At 35.6% G+C, this 18,525-nt stretch overlaps 2 protein-coding genes across 3 annotated transcripts; both read right to left on the reverse strand.

Moving 5' to 3' along the window:
* Nucleotides 1-151: 151 nt before the first annotated feature.
* LOC117574621 (tetratricopeptide repeat protein 12-like) lies at nt 152-1,680 on the reverse strand. The gene is made up of 4 exons (XM_034258508.2): nt 1,473-1,680; nt 733-981; nt 557-679; nt 152-505 (listed from the first exon to the last, which is right to left on the reverse strand). Exons 1-4 carry the CDS (start codon nt 1,574-1,576, stop codon nt 289-291), a joined length of 693 nt encoding a protein of 230 aa, XP_034114399.1. The 5' UTR covers nt 1,577-1,680; the 3' UTR covers nt 152-288.
* A 13,792-nt stretch (nt 1,681-15,472) lies between these two features.
* LOC117575117 (tetratricopeptide repeat protein 12-like) lies at nt 15,473-16,348 on the reverse strand. 2 transcript variants are annotated; one of them, XM_034259215.2, is made up of 3 exons: nt 15,947-16,347; nt 15,770-15,892; nt 15,473-15,720 (listed from the first exon to the last, which is right to left on the reverse strand). In XM_034259215.2, the coding sequence occupies exons 1-3, from the start codon at nt 16,270-16,272 to the stop codon at nt 15,504-15,506; spliced, it is 666 nt and encodes a 221-aa protein (XP_034115106.2). In that variant the 5' UTR covers nt 16,273-16,347; the 3' UTR covers nt 15,473-15,503. The 2 variants fall into 2 exon arrangements, with proteins under 2 accessions (XP_034115106.2, XP_051864050.1); XM_052008090.1 differs by lacking the exon at nt 15,473-15,720 and having other exon boundaries at nt 15,794-15,892; nt 16,012-16,348.
* Between the last annotated feature and the right edge of the window lie 2,177 nt (nt 16,349-18,525).

The raw sequence follows: 18,525 nt of genomic DNA on the forward strand, positions 1-18,525 counted from the left end.
TTCGTGTAATATGTTAATTCTTTAAAAATCCGCTCGCATTTTATCTAGGAAAATATTTAATTATTCTGACTTTGATCTATTCAACAAATTATTAAACTCGAAACTTCTTTTCGTTTATAAATCGTTATTTTTGTGTAACATGTATTTTTTTTGTAACATGTAAGCTTATTAAATATCAGTTTGCATTGATCTATTATATATACATAAATACTTAAATTCGTAAATATTTTGTTTGAATGAATTAAATGGTTCATTAATCGTTTATATTTTGTGTAATATGAGAGCTCTTTAAAAATCAGTTCGCATTTTGTCTAGAAAATAGTCAATGTATTCGGACTTTGATCTATTATATCGGCGAGCATTTGCTACGCACTCTTCAAAACCATCTTCATTATTCATGCGCTTTAGAGCTCCAGCTTTATAGAGTAATGCCTGCACACAGTTGCTATCCAATTGATTGAGAACATAGTCCAGATCGATCAGGGCGCGTTTGTATTCACGTTTTCTATGAATACAATTATTTAATACTGATCAGGTCTTATAAATTGAAACTCACTTTATGTAGCACAGACTGCGATTGACATAGAGAACTGGAGAATCAACAATATAGTTCAAACCTTGACTATATAACTTAATAGCTTGATCATAGTTTGTCTTGCGATATTCCGCATTTCCCAATCTAAAATTAGTTTAATTTTTTTACATTATTTATAAAATTTGTTATTTAATTACCTGCGAAAACTGGTGGCAATATGAATGCGTTCTCTTCGTGCTATTTTGCGCTCTTCGTCGCTGATATCAATCTGTCGCATAAATGTCATTTGGTTCGTGTTTGATTTGATGACGCTGCTCTTTCTTGACGAACGAGAGAAAAAACTTTTTCTATCCGTAGTTTCAGTGCGTTTTAAAGCCAAAAAATTGTAATCAGTCACATCTGCACTAATGTCGACTTCCTTCTCCTCCTTCTTCTCTTTGGTGCCCCTAAGAGATATTTATTTAACAAGTAAGAAAGCTGCAGTCGAGTGTGCTCAACTGAAAGATACACGCTACCCATGAATAAAAGCATAACAGTGCGGTATTATTTTTAAAATATAGCAAAAATACAAAAACATTCCGAAGGCTATATATGGTATTTATTTAATATCTTCTACATTTTTTATCTGATCGCAACCAAATCAAGAATCATGAATACTGTAGTTATTATTGAGCTTACCAAAAATTGCAAGTATCAAAATTTCACTAGTTATTCGATTTTTTAGATTTTCGGGAGGCGGAAGTGGGGGTGACAAAAATTTTAAACAAACTTGATCAACAACAACAAATTATAGCTTTGTCTTTTACATCTCTATGATGTAGGTGTTCAAGTGGACAGATGTACAGAAGGATAGATAGAAAGTTATAATACCCTTCTATCATACGGGTAGCGGGTATTAAGATTAATATTGAAAACTAAAACCTTTAAATCTACTTACTCCATTTTATTGGATTTTGCCATGTCACCTAGAAGTTTCATTATTTCATCCACTTTTGAAGGTTGACGTAGGAATTCTGCATGAAGTTCGATCGGCTGCTGCATTTTAATATTGAGATTATGCGTGTATTTTTGTACAATTGAAAAACTGTGTAAAATTGTATGAAAGTGTTGACTGTATGTTTCTAGTTCGACTTGTGAGTATTATGACATTTTGGTGTGTTTCTCTTTCAACTTTTGGCATAGCCAACTTCGGCAATGCCGAGCAGTAATAATCATTATGTGCAGCTGTTAAATGCGAATGCGAATGAGAATGCGGTTGCAGTTCACGTTTAGGTCCAAGCTGCCACACGATGCAATGATGAACAAAAGCAGCAGCCATTTGCTCCTTGCCTCCTTCTTCCCCTCTCTGAACTCTTTGCAAATTAGCCTCGGATGGGGAAAAAGGAAAGCAGCTGGCTCGTTAGCCAGCATGTGGTTTTTAGGATTAACTCAATTAAAATTTTGTGGCATTAAAATTGTCTTGCAAAAACGAGCGAAAAAGTGACAGACCGAAGGCGGAAGTGAAAATGAAACTCGAATTTTTGAGGCGAGGGCAAAGCGAATGTAACATAAAAACTGTTAAAACCACATGTATTTCTCTCCCGTTCTTGGTCACATCTTTATTTGCGCCTCAAATTATTTAATTGAGTTTGTTTGAAAATTTCTTTTAAATTAAGAAAGTTTTTGCACGTGACTCTTTTGTGTGTTGGGGACTTCTTTTTTTCTAACTTTCTTTCCCTCAAATCGACGCGAGTTGACTTCACACAGTCTGCCGATGTTTCTATCGCATTCAGCACGTGCTGCAGTTGTCAAAGTTTTTCATATATATTTGCACTTTTTATAATTTTTGTCGTTTTTCTTTTTTTTTCCTGTGGCACAACGCATGGCAATCAAAAGTACAATAATCATAAAAATCACGCATACGCCAAGGGGTGCAAGCAAAACTAATCACGATAGCTAATGAGTAAAGCCAATTTGCACGATTCTGCCAAAAATGTCAATAAATATTGTTATAAAATAAATAGAACAAATAAATGTGTAACGCTAATATAATTAGACAACTTTTTGGAACGAAGATCACGTTTTAATATAATTCTATTTCTTACGAATATCGCTATTTTAAGTTAAACATCTCTTTGAGCTAAATTCAGTTTTTTAACACAATTTTCTTAGCTAATATTACTATGTGTTCTTCTGCTTGACAATAAATATGTCTATAATAACCGAACATATTTTTAACTATATATTTTATTCTAATCATTTTTACGTGAGCCATAATAAAATGAAACATTTTCGACAAAAACCTCGATAATGCTGCCTATTGTGTTTAGATTTAAAATTCATTGTGTAAATTAAATATACATATGTAAAAGAGTTTTTATGCAATATTTTGACTGTTATACAGAGTTAAAAAGGTTTGTTTGTTTTTCAAAGTTAGATAACAATAATAATAATAATAAATTCTGCAATTTAGAAAAGTAAGTGTTTTAAATAAAAAAAGTGATGAATGTAAAGTTATTTATTTATTTATTTAAAGTGAACATTTATTGTATATCCTAATAATTTAAGTTAACTCTTTAAAGTTAAGTTGCATCTAAAATAGAAAAAAATAAATAATATATGAACTCATATTTAAACCAAAAAGTCGCTATGCTTCTTTTACTTAATTTCGCCCAAATTTTAATTCGTCGATTTGAGATAAAATAAAACTCTTACTTATCTCAAAAGTGTAATACAAATCAAAAGAAAATGTTCTATTAATCTGTTACATTTTAGGAGTAGCATTAACCTAGCATATTTTATTTTCCCCTCTTATTTATCGATTCATCGCAGCAATATCGCTTCACTTTTTACTCGACTTTAGATATGCTTAGCATCGTGCGTAGCGTTGTATTAAAATATCATTTTGTTTTATAGTCATTTTTTATGACTATCGCCATATTGACGCATATTATTTTCAATTTTCGCAAAATGTTGCTCACGTTTTTCCAGAATTTGCTCATTAATATTTGTTAGCAGTCGCTACAAGTAGTTGAGTTCATGGTTGGATGGTTGGATGGTTGAACGTTGGTCATTGGCACAGAAACCCACTCTGTGGCATGCAACATGTCGGATTCCCCTGCGGGCGGCAAAAGGCGTTGGCGTCGCTGTTGCCGTTGCCGTTGAAATGTGCGAACATTGCAAAAGCATGGCATACTTACAGGACGATGGTGATGCTGATGTCACGGCGACATTGATGACTCCGTTGACAAGTTGCTCCAGCTGCGGCAACTGGACGACGACGTGCGCCAGTCTCCCGAGAAATGTGTCAAGCGTGGCAACTTGAGCTGCATAAGCAAGCAGTTTACGCGTGCCTGCCACAAGGGACCCACCAAGCGATGCGGGGGACGGGGTAGGGTGGTAGGTGTGTGTATATATGGTAGTAGTGTGTAAGGTGTTAGCCACCACAACTGCCAAGCTTAATGTAACATGGCCCATTGTTGTAAACTTTAAAGTTATGCCGACTTTGTTGCAAGTATTTCAGATTTTCTTTTTTCTTTCTTGCGCTTTGCTTGCTGCTTGCCACCAAAACAGACAAGCAAACTATGGCGAAAGTTCAGGTTAAAGTTGAAGTTAAAGCGCTGACCGCCGCGGGCTCAACGTTGACTTTTTAACTTGGCTTTTCACCTCTTTGGCCCAAAATAAAACATAACCAGCAAAAGCAAGGCTTAACGAGGGATTTAACCGACTTACGCATACTCTACTCTTCTTAGATTTACTTTACTCTGACAACAATTATCAGGAATGTGTCAGTTTCAGTGCTTTTGATTTGATTATTTTCGGTCTAGGTTCAATTTTTATTTTTTGTATTCTTTAATTAAAAATACATATGTTCATGAATTGAGGGCAAGCATTCTCAATTCATGAAAATATTTTCACCCTAGTTGCACTATAAGTAATTATAAGAATAAGAATAAGTAATCATTAAGAATGACTAATCTACATTTATTATTGCAAATTTATATGTTGATATATTTGCAGTCTAGAAATTAGAAAATATTCTTAGAGGCAGGTTAATCCTTCCAATTTTTTTTAATTTAAATTTTATTCTCTACGTTTAATTTACATTTCGGTATGCTTCAAAATATAAATTTTTTTATATTTGAGCTAAAATATACTTATTTCAGAAATGTCAATATAAAATGATTATAGAAATTTGTAAAGATGAAAAATATATTCTTGATTTTAATTAAATTATTGTAGAATTGTCCTAATTTATTTTATTTAAAGTCGACATTGGACCAGAATTTCTTTTTTTGATTTCAAATTAGATAATAGTATAATTAGTATATATATTATATTATAAACTGTCTCAAATTTACTATATAAAAAATAAATTAAAATCTGTGAAACATGCAAGATTATAAATTAGTACTTGATAACTAATATTGTAGAAATGTAATCTTTGATTTAAAGACTTCATTTCAGCATGATTCACGAAATATTTCATAATTTAAGCAGGTGTTATTGCTATATATACATGCTAAAGGAAAGCTGTTAAAATGAATGGACAACAAGTGAGAGTATTGGGAAAATTTGTTGCGCGGCACAAGTTGAGCAAAAGGACGAGAGTTGCTGTTGCTGTTGCTGCCGCTGAAGTGAAAGATTATACCTGGCCCAGCCGCTGGGCATGCTTTGTAATGGAGCAAGAGGCGGCTAAAGCTAAAGCGAGTGCTAAGGCTGATGAAGATGGAGCTGGAAGTGGAGTTCGAGTTTGTGTTAAGGCTGCTGACGGAAAATGCGGGGAAACTGTGGAAACTGACAGGCGGGGGGAATGCAGCAGAAATAAATTGCATAAACGTTGGCGCAGGCAGCAAAATAAAAAGTAAACATGTTTAAAATGTTGTTATTCACACACACACACACACACACTCACACATCCAAGCAACATCGCGACTGAGATTTACCACCTTTTGCTTGTTTATTGCGCCTTTCCCCACTTTCCATTTATCCTTGCAACATTGTTTCAATGTGTGTGTGTGTGTGAGCAGGCTGCGTTCCTTCTCTTTGCATATTTCTCTTTTCACGCTATCACCTTTTGCTGGTTCGTCGTGTTCTATTTACCTTTGTTAACCTTTTCTTGTTGACAAACTGTGCTAGGCCTGTATATGAGTGTGTTTGTATGTGTTTGGTGCTATGAAAAATGGAAATCTGGGAAAAATTTGTTTGCGGCCAAAGACATTTTTTTGACTGCTACATACAAAGTCTATATCAAGTGTGGCAGCTTTAAAAAAAAGGCAGAACAGATAAATATGTTACTTTATTTTTATGTTAGGCTTTATAGATAATCATTGACTATTTGTAGTGAATAAATAAATAACATAAATTATAATATAATAATTTAGAACTCAAAATGTATAGCTATGATCCTTACCTCATACTTTCTATAATTACATTGATTTGACTGTTTAAATGCCACATGATATGGGAAAGTACATATATTCTGATTGTGCTTTGGGGTACTTTCTATTGCTGGTACTGATATTTTTATTAATTTAATGCCTTTTTAAAATATATATTATTATTTATTATATGGGATAATAGAAAATTATGTAAAATAATACTGCTTCCTGCTGACGACTGACTGCTGCTGCTACTCTTATACTTTTGGCGACGGATGATCTACTTCTGGATCTCTACTTATTTCGTCTGCTGATGCCTATCGACTTGCTAATGCTAACCGATATCGACTAGTTTCCACCTCTGTTACACATACATAGTAGATAGTCTATTGTGGACTCTAAATAAAATAAATTACAAAGTTGTAAACTCGACAAGAGAATAAAATATGGTAGATTGACTTTCATTAAATGATTATTATTTGCTGTTAAAGATATCATTTAGAAGTTTTTAGCATAATGCCTATATTTATCTAAAAACATAATTCATAATGTGTTTCATCTTCGAGTAAACTTATAATCCCGTGCTTTTAAATAATATGTATTTAGAAACTAGCGCGTCAGAGATTGACGCAAGTTTAAATCAGTTAATTATTAATACAATTCTTGGCGATAGCTTGAAATGTGAATTAAATTGCAGTAGCGTAGTTTGCAAAAAAAATATCTGGTAATTTCTACCATAAATTTATTCCATGAAAAAAGATCCGTTTCTAAAATTTAGATAATTTGTCTTAAAAGTTGTGTTTTTAAAATAAGACTACTTTAGGCACAAATTATTAGAACTAAGAACATTAGTCCAAAAAATTCAAAATTATCAAAATAAAGCCAAAAATACTAGACTTAGCTTATAAATTCTGTAATCCATCGAAAATCCTATAAAGTTATTTATCTACTTTTAGTGATTTAGTGCATAGCTTAGTTAGTCGAGCTGTCGCGAAAAATTCTTCATTGTAGTCTAAAAGATGTGGTCTTGTATTCAATTGAATTGATTATAAATATTTTCGTAAGTAAAGTACTTTAGACTAAGATTCAACAAATAACACGTATACGTATACCTGCATGACCTAATTAATTTAAAAAAATACTAAAAAAATAAGTAAATTTAATATATATTTATAATAAGATTTTTGTTTAAAACTATTCGATTTTCTTTATATTAATAATAACAACTAATATAACATTTTTTTAAATTCAGATGAGTTTTTTAACTTTAAGATTTTTATTCCAGTGAATTCAATTTTTGAATTTCAATTCATTTAGTGTCACATGCATTCTGACTACAGTATTTTCGCTTCACAACTTTCATAAAAAATTGAACAACATTGGTTAAGGTTGCAGTTTCTAAAAGTGTGCTAAACTACAAGATACCCAGCAAATTGAGTAGCTTAACAATAATTAGAACATAAATTACTTCAGTATTTATTTGCTATCATTAAAACTCACTTACAAACTTAATGAATTAAAGATAGTTTAACCCACATTGTTGACTTCATCAGCTTAACTTTTATTACAACAGGGTATCCAGAAGAATTCTCTGTAGGAAGAGTGAGATATGCAGATAGAGAGGGAGAGGGAGTGGGAGGTGAAGGTGGAGGGAACAACTGTTTGGCAAATGAAATTTGCAATTTTTGCATAAATTCAATAAAAATTCCTATTGTCATGGGAATATTTGCCAATACAATATACTCGGTACCGAGAGAGGAAGCGGATACAGATACAGGACTCGTTCTCCTCTATCCTCCTCCTCCTCCTTTTACTCATCCTCCCCCCACTTGCTAGCCAACTCCCCCTACAACTGCAATTCCAGCCACGATAAGGGCCACTTATACGCTTCGTTTGGGGCACGTTTCTCCCCCTTGGAAAGCAACACCACAAAAGACTGACGCTGCGGTTGGCTATATGGCTATGCTCTGAGGTGGCGTTGTATACTATGGTGGCAGCGTGGAGGGTGTGAGGGGCGAGGGGCGAAGTGTGGCCACAACCACAGAGTTTACAATATGGCGCCAACACCATTTGCATTTGCTTTGGCTCAGGCTGTTGGCTTTGCAGGTTCGCCCCATAATGAAATGCAGTTCAAATGCTTTGGCTCTAAACTTTTGTCACAACTGGCAACGCGAGGCGTGACAAGCGGCAAGTGGGACAAGGGGCAGCCTTTTCTGTTGTTGCCGCTGTAAACTGGCAAACAAACGCAACGGAAATGCCACAAAAAGGGTTTCACTGTTTGTCAATTTGTGTGCGGCCGCCCAACGCTTGACACCTAAACCTTGCCCCACTTGCCACCACCCGCACTTGCCGCACTGTTGCATTGGCATTTCCCTTGATACTACTGACACGCTGACAGAGTTTGGCCAGAGTCTGTGCTCGTAGTTCTTTGCTATTGCTTCTTAGAAATGCAAAAATCCTTGTGGCCTGCTCTCTAATCAACTGCAACTGCAAGTGCAACTTGCAACTTGCAACTTGGTGTAACTGCTGATGCTGCCACGCCCACGCTTGTAATCAATGCTGTAAACACTTATTTTTGTGGTAGCAACAGCTGCAGCTGCACCTGCTTCACAGTCCAGCTGCTGCTGCCTCTTGCTTTGTCTGTTGTCATGCAATTTTGTGGCACAGTTGCAAAAGTTTGTCGTCTGCCTCAACAATGTGCTGATATGGTTAAATGTCCTGGTTGTGTTGCCTGCCTCTGTCGCTGCCTTTGCCGCTGCTTCCATCACATCTACTGCTAGTTCAGTTACTGTTTCTACTCAGACTTCTCATTCCCGATGGCATTTGTTGTTGTTGTTGCTGTTGCTGTTTGGTTGCCTGTGTTTTGCGCTTTTTGCAATCTGATCAGAGGCGCATTTGGATTTTTGTGTTGCGGCGTTTTATAGGTGTGGTAAACGGGAGAAAGAGGAGAGGAAAGAGGGAAAACGGAAACGGGGGGAACTGGCAACCAGCTATCGACAACCAGCGACCAACGAGCGACAGTTCTCAGATACACCTGCGGTTAGGCTTGCCACAGATTGTTGCAGTTGCAGTTACACACAATGACAATGATGATGTTTACACAAATGTTGTATGGTTATTGGAAAATGCCAAGAAACAGGCAGTCGAAGGAGAAGAACTCTCTAGAAAAAGTGTGTTTTGCATGCAGTAATGAGTATTTCCATGATGAATGTATTAAAGCAAGGAAATTCTAATGTATTCTTGTGATTTGTTTTTCCTACAGATTGGAGAAGGCTTAGTGGGCTTAACTGTTTAAATTTAATAGAAGTATTTCAAAGTAAATTGCAATTACAATAAAGGCATATGACATATATATTACATTGCATTATAAGGATTATACGCTTAGTAGGGATATATATTAAGTATATATTAAGAAGATAATCAATTTTATACAAAAGGGAGCTGACTAAACAAGCAAATATAGAATTCCGCTGAATACCTACGATGCTGTAGTTTAACTCTTTACTAGTAGAGTTACCTTTTGCAATATATAGCAAGTCAACTTTTTTATGTAAATCTTAAATATTTTATAATCATATGAAATGAAATCTAATCTTCTTATTAGATTTTGTGTTTTAGCTGCCGAAATTCATAATAATATATGCAGAACAAAAGCACATCAGGTTAAATCATCAGAATTCGTTTATTCAATTAAAAATTATTTATCTCGAGAAATTGAAGTTAATCCTTCAAATTTTACTTGCGTTTAAAGTTATAACTTATATTGCAGTATATTGCTTCATTTACTTTAAATATTTTAATCGATGGGATATTTTTTAACAAAGTTTTCTACATTTTGTATTTGTACAGTAGACTTTTCATATGATACCATTACTTAGAAATTCGTATTTATCATGAGTAAAACAAAATTTGTTCTCATTTATACTTCATATTTTTATTCAAAAAGTTCATTAAAACAATGAAAATAAAACACTAACATACCCACTACATTCAGAATGGCACACTTTTAACCTATTTAAAGTATTTGCCTTTGTCGAACATCTCTTAAAATAGCTCTAAGTCCAAAAAGTAGTTCAATGTCCTTGGAGAAATAGTGCAACTCCATTTAAATTGCCCTCACTTGATGGCAATGTCAATAAACTTATTCATAAATCAGACCAACGTCGCCGTGGTTGTTGATCTCTGTTCACAAATTCCCACTCAAAGCGGTTTTTGCAAGCGGACAACATTTATTTCTCAAGAGGATCACTATAAACCCATTTTCAACACACATACACACTCACACACACACATACGACATACAAATTCAAAACTATATTTTCGCATTTTCAGTCTTGTTGCTAAGAATAACAAGACTCTTCTTTCCTCCCTCTCTTTCACCCTCTGCTGACAAGTTGTCCAGTTGCTGTGTGTTTAGTTTTCAGCTTGCGGTTCGTGGGTTCGCATCTTGGCAACGTCTTGGCCAAAAAGTAATTTGGCCTTTATCTGTATTGCGGTTTAAACAGCCAAACAAGACCCAAAAACCCACAACCACTTGGTTGCCATGGGGAGCTCAAAGCGGAGTCGCATCTTCAGTGGAGTTCAAAAGGAAGCCCCGCTCTCTCTCTCTCTCTTTCTCTCTCTTCACTTGCCACATTTTGTTGTCTTTGTTGTAATAAGCATTTGTTTGCTTACCATCTTTTCTTGGTGGCTCATACTTTACTCGCTGCACTCCCCAAAAGGGTCTGCTTGACATTACAAGTCAAGTAGGTTTAATTTCATTCATTAATACTATAATATATCATTATTATAATATCAAGAATTTTATTCTTATTCATATTATCTTAAAATTTTTCAGATTGGTCTTATGTTAAAGTTATCTTATGTTTAAGAACACTATTTGACTTGGGCAGTTGCTAAAAAATATTTCATTATTATAATATTCTAAATTGTTCTCATTTTTTTTGAACTTGGAATTCTTAAGATTCAAAATTTGTTCAGTCACTAAAGAATATTTTATTGTTATAACAATTTTTCTGTTTTTGTTAATACTAAATTTAGAATTTATTGTTTTACAGATTAATATTCATAGTTTTAGTAATTAAGAAATAAGAATACTCGTACATGAATTCCAAAAGTTTGTGGATTCGAGAAACAGTTTTATTTTATATATTAGTAGAGTATTTCATGTTCGGCTCTGTAACAGTTTTCTGTATTTTTTTGCTGCAGTTCTTGAGCCACATCCGGGACTCATTTTGGTCTTGGGCTAAAACTGAAAAGTTTGTAGATTTTTGGCCAAGTTTGTGCGCTCCATGCGAATGTTGTTATTTTGTAGTTGGTTCGCAAGACGTTTAACTGAAATTGAACTTGCCTTGCCGGCCATCAAGTTTTTCATTAAACGCGGAGTTTTCCCTTAGCTTTCTTCTGTTGACACTGACGCTGTCATTTGGGGCTGGCAGTTCATTTAAAGTTGCTGTGTCTCCCATTTTAATTAGCATGCCAATTCCTTGGTCTGTTCCCATCCTCCCTTCGTCCCTCTCTCCATTCGCTCTTGAAGAAGTTGAAGAAGGCGAATGACCAAAAATCTATTGACACTTTTGCGCTTTATTGAATGTTTATTTGCTTTGTTGATTTCGATTTTCTCATCGACTGCGCTGCGAATTTGAAATGCAAACAAAAACAAAACTCTGTCGCAAGTGAATGGGGGAGGAGTGTGGCGGGGGCGTATGTTTCGTTGCGACTGGCTTAAGGCTAAAGACACACACACACACTCATACTCCACCTCACTCCAACTCACGCTTTTGAACACAGGGAGCGAATGGCGAACTATGAACACGCCTGCGAGCAATGAACAGTAAATAAGGGAAATCTATATGAGCATACCAAGTATATCGAGTCTCCCACTCCCCTTCCTTCTCACCCCAAGAGGGGGAAGGGGCAGTGACTGTGACAATGACTGGACAAAACAAACAGCAAACGAATGCGAGGCGCAGACAAAGCAACACCGTTACCGCTACGTCTGTCTCTGTTACTGTTACTTTTACAGTCACTGTTACTGAATTAGCAATCGACTGTGGAGCATCAGGCGTCGCGAAGGCAAGGAGATGCCGGGGGTGGGGAAACACTGGATGAGGGTGTTGCTAGTTGGTAGCTGAGAGCACTGAGTTGGGGCAACAATACCTGTCGGCTGTCTCCAACTGTGACTGCGACACTATCACTTCTTCGATACACTTAGCAAAAATACATAGTAGCTTGATAAGAATATGTTTTGTTTAGTTAGTATTTTTAATGAAAGAAATACATGAAATACACAATTTGTTGGTATTTATTAAATTCCTATTACTGAAGTTTTAATGTTTTATATGGGAAAGAGTAGAATTTACGTGGTTTTTATAGTTACGTAGTCTTAAGATATAAACAAACAGTAAATTAAATAAAATTTTAGCCAAGTGTTAGCTTATTCACAAGAAATAATTACAACTAAAATTAAAAGTTGGTTAAGACAAATAATTCAAAATAGTAAATATTACATTGATCTTCATTGGAATTTCTAAGGGTGTAAAATCAGAGAATAATTAGCTTCAGATTCACATAGGATATCATCTCTAAAATTGCAAAAGTCAAATTAAGTAAATAATTAAATCATTTTTAATAATAACATTTATTTCTGTATTAGTTAAAGAGACTCCCAAATAAAATCATAAATCTCGCTATAAGATATTTAAAATTATTTTCAGAAATTTAAACATGCAAGACAATTATTTGAAGAACTTTCATATATTTTTATATAATATCTAAAATCAATTCATATTTTTTTTTAAATTCTTTTCCATCAAAATATGTTATATTATGTTTCTTATATTTGTTTTGCTTAAATTCAGTCTATTAAAGTAGAAAAGCATACTTTTTATATTTGTATAATTTCTTCTCGTATTATGTATATTATATATAATGCAATATATACTATACTATACTTTTGAATTAAAGCTTATACATATACATACATTTATTTATTTAAAGGTTAGCTATAATTAAAATTAATACTAACGCTATTGATAAAGCAATGGTAGCGAAGGCCTTCAGCTTACATATACATACATACTTCATGCTTTAACTCAATATCTTAAAAAATGTATAATAAAATACAAGCTCTACTATAAATGATAAATCTCCCAAAATTTGTTTTGTTTCGACTAAGCTGAATTCATTTTTAAATCAGAAAACAAAAAATTCTCTTTATAAAAATGTAAATTATTTAAGCTCACTTTAAACTGTAAAACAAAAAAATACAATAGAGGGAAATGGGTAAAGCAAAGCAATGCCATATTTAATTAAAATTCCTTCAGCCATTCCACAACTATTTCGAGATTTTCTTTAGTGTAGCTTATGCCATGAATCTGTGTATACAATTTCACTCACACATAGAATAGAGGAAAAATTCATTCAGTAACAGCGAGCCAGAGTGAGAGCGAGAGCTATGGGCCCAACTAGAAGAAATGTATTCACGTGGCATTTTCATTATTCATGACAACTTGCTCTTGGCCGTCGCTTCAGCTAGATTGTGACTGAGTCAAAGCAAACAGCAGACAGCAGACAGAAGTAGACAGAAGCAGTAGAAACAGAAACAGAGGCAGTAAAAAGGTGATACACACACTCACACTCAGACTCACACTCACACTCGCACACTACAGACAAATAACAAAGATGACAATAAAAAGCAGTAAAACAATTTTCCCCCTCCTGTTGCTGAGACGACAAAGTCAGAAAAAACAGCGGACGCAAAGGAAACTAATATTTTAAGAAAACAAGACACGGACAGTTATGGGGAGGTAGTTAGGGGGAGGCGGGCAAAGCAGCTTATGGCAAGTCCATGTGTGTGCACAAAGTGGGGGTGTGGTTGAGGCAACGTTTTGGGGGTTGCACTCCCCGAAAAAAGCCGGCAACAGTTTTGTGTTTTCGGCGAGGTCTGCCCAAGTGGCCGTCGTCAAATTCAAGTGACATATTTAGACAGCTAAGCGACTCCCAAGTGTAGCATCCACAACACACAGCACACAGCACAGAGCGTGGCACAAAGCAAAGGTGAAGTGGCATTGCCACAGCCGCAATTTTGCAACAGCGAGCAACCCAAAAAAGTATGCAGCACTTTTTGTTATATCCCTTTTTCCCATTTTGTTTTCTCTCGTGTTTTTTTTTTTGCTACTCTTTTGCTATGCAGTGCGAGGGGTCTTGTGTGTCAGACAACCCCCAAAATAAGGGGCAGCCCAACCCACAAGATCCACAGAACAACGACGACGTCGACGACAGTTGCTTTTAATAATAAAATCATTGAGCATCAAAGCATAAAAATCAGTCAAGTGCAACATAAGCTTAAAGACCACGTCGTGTGTGGGGCTGAATCGAAGGTATCTAAGAGCTACCTTAGCTGCCCCTGACCCAGACTCAGACTCTATATATATTATGTAGAGGGATGCTTACGGGGCGGAGTGTTCAATTCGATTCTGCTAGAGTTTTTTTTTTTGCTGCTGTTGCTCTCTGCTTCTCGTTTTCTTTTTTTATGATTGGCCCGAACGAAATGAATGTGATTTAATGTTATTTTTACAGCCAAATTAGTTGGCTTTTGATGTGCGTTTAACTTTTGTGAGCGCTGTCTTAACTTTAAGCCAAGCAGCAGAAAAATTCAGGTAGCATAACTTTAATACCCTTGAAAATGCAATTTAAACTCAGTTCATTGAATCCGAGTTTACATTGTTAAATGTTCGCAGTAACTTTAAATGAATATTATTGATTGAAAGATTCGCTTTGACTATCTGCCATCGAAAGACAGCTGTTCAGCCAAGGGTATTTAAACTGTCGGCAACAGTTTGTGGCACACGCATTTTGTGCGTAAGTGAGTCAAAATATAAAAAAAAGAAAAGAAGATGAAAGAAGGTGGCACATGCAACCATAAAGCGACACCGCACAGCCGGTCTCTGCTCGCTGTGCAGCCATAAAAACTCATAAACTGAATTCAAAGTGTGCGAGCACATGTCTCGCATCTCTTAGGGGGTATCTTTAAGATACATTGCCAGTTACTTTAACTTTGTGCGGCAAAGATGGCAAGTTTATTGGCCAAGCTCGCTGGGGAATTTCGTAGGAATTTTGCAGGCAAAAAGTTAACTCAAGTGCAATCATTTCAAGCTGCTGCATTCGTAATTGCATGAAGTACTCGCAAGTACTCACACACTCGCACTCACAATTCATATGCCTAACTCATATAATGTGGCAGATGTTTCTTCTCTCTTGACTTGGGCGAGAGTCAAGTGTTCACTCCTTCCACACTTTATTAGCACTTGGTCAAATGTTTTGCTTACAATTTTAATACAAAAAGATACTCCAAAAGGTTCGACATACCTTCGGTCAACACTTCAGCTTATTTATTCCAAACACAATTTGCAAAATGTGCCATAAATTTGCATTTCACAAATGAAAAATTGCATATCTGAAGTGCAGCAGAAGCAACTTTGATAAATAACTTGCGAGAGTGTGTGAAACTCAAGCTTCAAATAAAGTAAATTCCAATGACCTGAGGCACTTGGATAAATAAGTCGAAAGTCAACAAAAATGCACAATTTATTTATGAAAAATGTTTGTTAGAAATCTGAACGCATTTTGTCTAAAAAATAATCAATATATGTCGACTCTGATCTATGATAACGTCGCGCTGTTTGAACGCATTGTTCAAAGCCGGTTTCGTTATTCATTCGCTTCAAGGTGCCGGCTTTATAAAGTAAAGCTCGCAAACAGATCTCATCTAGGTTGTTAATCACATAATCGAGATCTAATAGAGCTCGTTTATATTCGCGTTTTCTAGAGTTGAAGATGGTTAAAAGAGAACTTTGTAGAGACTAAGACTCACTTGATGTTGCACAGACTGCGATTCACATAAAGAACTGGCGAGTCGACAATATAATTCAAACCCTTTGAATAGTAATCAATTGCCTTATCATAGTTTAACTTGCGATACTCTAGATTGCCCAATCTATTATAGAAATTCGTAAATATTATTAGTATTTATCTTTAATGATTACTTTACCTGCGAAAACTATTCGCCACACTCATGCGTTCAATTCGCACTTTGTGACGCTCCTCTTCACTTACATTGATCTGCCGCATGAATGTCAATTGATTCATATTGCTTATCTTAAGCGTGGTTCTGCGAATAGAGCTCTTTGGCCTCTCGCCAGTTTCGATGCGCTTCAAGACCATGAAACTAGTGTCCGTAACTCCTGCACTGATGTCCACTTCAGTCTTATCCTTGCTGCTTTTGGCAATTTCGTTGAGCAGTTTAATGACATCATCGACCTTTGAGGGTTTCAATAGGAAATCCTCATGCAACTCGCTGTGTCTGTGCGCAGACATTTTGTGAATATTATTGTGATAGTGTAGATATATTAGACTCGTAACTGAGTTGAGAATGGAATGATGTTTGCTGCGGCAACTTTGTTTTCCTATCGGAAATTTCAATTCACTTGTAATTGAAAGAGCCCAAAAACAAATTGATTTATAATTTAAATTAAACGTTTCTCGAACACAACAATGAACACGATAAATACCCCGACCAGCCATTTAACATAGACACAGACAGCAGCAGACACAAACCCTTTAAGCAGTTTTCAAGATTGTCTCTTGCCGCCCGCGGAAAATCAAACAAAGCCAACGCACAGAGAGACAGACAGACAGTGAGGACATTGGAAACGTGATGTCTTAATGTCAGACTCCTTTGCCAAGGGATTGAGCCACAGTTTACATACTCCCCGACCTTCTCTTGTCTGCATTTCAACTCCATTGTCATCCTGCTTTCATTCTGCTAACGATGCCCCGCATAGTTTTTCCTGTCTGTCCTTCTGTCTGCCTCATTGACATCATTTGCTTTGTACTTGTTATTCTCTACAAATTGTTAATTATTTTCATTGTGCTTATTATGAAACTTTTTCATCCCTCCCCCCCACCACACTCGTAGCTTTCCCTCCTGCTTGCGTTCGCTTGTTGTCCTTAAGGATTTTTGGCATTTAATTAAGCGCAATCAAATTGACATTTTAAACAATTTAAACAAGCAAACAGACGTCACAATTGCCCCCTCACTTTCCTCCCTCCGCACGCTCGGCCATTAAAATCGACGACCACGCCTCCTTTTGAGTACATTTTGGGCGCATATTGAAACGCTTTATGACCAGAGGCCAATTGGCAAATGCTGCTCGAAGAGCTTTGCTCCTCTTTCCCATCGCAGCGGGCAAAACAAAAATCGATAAATGAATGGACCAAGTTCCCGTTATTCTCTCTGCTGCTGCTGCTGCTGGTCTGGTCACACCTCGTACCCCATTCCCCCCGCCGCACATGCGCCTATTAATTATGTCTTTTGCCGTTTTGTCGCATTTAAAGACGACGCAATTAAGTTGCCAGCGGGGTCAGCGAGGCAGCAGCAGTGGCAGAGTAGGAGGACGGTAATGTATACCCAGTCACTTTGCTCACTTCCCTCAGAGTCACATAATACGTATCAATGGACACGACATGGACATGGACATGGACACGCCTCCTCCCTTCCCTCATTCCGCTCTACTCGCTACGTGACCAGCACAGTAATTCATATGAAAATTTAATTTGTTAGGCCGTACATAGAGAGCCAACGAGGGAACTGCTCACACACACACACACGCACACACAGTGGCACTTGGGGAGTGGGAGAGACGCATAATGGAGCGGGCGGGAGAACATCAGAGCCGGGCAATGAAACCAAATGATATTTACGTTTCTAACCGCATGTGAAAATAAATATTATTAGGTTGCCCCCATACACCAAAAAAATTAAAACCCGAATTGTAGCCGAACAGCGCATACCCTGTATATTACTGCAATAAATCTTTTCAATTATTAATATTTATAATATTGTAAATATAATGAAGTGAAATTTACTTTGCAAATAAAATGTACCACGATAATTTATATTTATAATTTTTTTGTAGTTTATATTTTATTTTTTGTTACTATAATAATTAATTTAAATATATATTAGCGCTTCGTTTCCGAATAATAAGAGTAACGTTCTTTAAACTTTTAATTTTATTACTATTTACAGAAACATTTAACTCAAATCAACAAAATTTTGTATTAACAAAATACTTATTCCAATTTGGCTTAGGCAGAAAAGAGTTGTTTCTTTAGACAACTGAAGTAATAATTTTGCTGTTTACTATTTTATAGTGCTCTTACAACCTATAATTAGTTTTATATACAATAGTGAAAGAATCGTTTTAATTAGATGTTCAAAAGACTATTTCATAAGAATTTGTGCGCCTAAATGTAGGCAACAGTTTTGGTGTTATATTTAATTCCAATGAAAAGTATTTTTTCTATTCAAAAAATATACCAACCAATTTTTTGTGTAGTATTTTGCTACCTACAAGGCACTTTACATGAAGGCACTTAAAATGAATTAAAAATGCATGCCTCTTTAATCATTCACCAAGTTTTTTTAAGCTAAGCTGATTACTGAGTAAAATTAACTAATTAAATCATGCAATGATTCGCACTTTAAGCTGATATGAAAGTTGTTTCAGTCACAGGGTATGCAATAACATTGGTTGGCTTTGCGGAATTTTGGAAAATTATTGCAAA

Source organism: Drosophila albomicans, chromosome 2R, assembly GCF_009650485.2.
Source record: "Drosophila albomicans strain 15112-1751.03 chromosome 2R, ASM965048v2, whole genome shotgun sequence".
In the NCBI taxonomy this organism is placed as follows: domain Eukaryota; kingdom Metazoa; phylum Arthropoda; class Insecta; order Diptera; family Drosophilidae; genus Drosophila; species Drosophila albomicans.

Bases quoted from the DNA above. Each gene is read 5' to 3' on its own strand.
- LOC117575117 (XM_034259215.2), bottom strand. From the start codon at position 16,272: ATGTCTGCGCACAGACACAGCGAGTTGCATGAGGATTTCCTATTGAAA. The intron at 15,893-15,946 runs GTAAAGTAATCA...TTTCTATAATAG, and splicing joins GTGGCGAATAGTTTTCGCAG to ATTGGGCAATCTAGAGTATC. The intron at 15,721-15,769 runs GTGAGTCTTAGT...CTTCAACTCTAG, and splicing joins CGCAGTCTGTGCAACATCAA to AAAACGCGAATATAAACGAG.
- LOC117574621 (XM_034258508.2), bottom strand. From the start codon at position 1,576: ATGCAGCAGCCGATCGAACTTCATGCAGAATTCCTACGTCAACCTTCA. The intron at 982-1,472 runs GTAAGTAGATTT...AATATCTCTTAG, and splicing joins GCAAAATCCAATAAAATGGA to GGGCACCAAAGAGAAGAAGG. The intron at 506-556 runs GTGAGTTTCAAT...TTGTATTCATAG, and splicing joins CGCAGTCTGTGCTACATAAA to AAAACGTGAATACAAACGCG.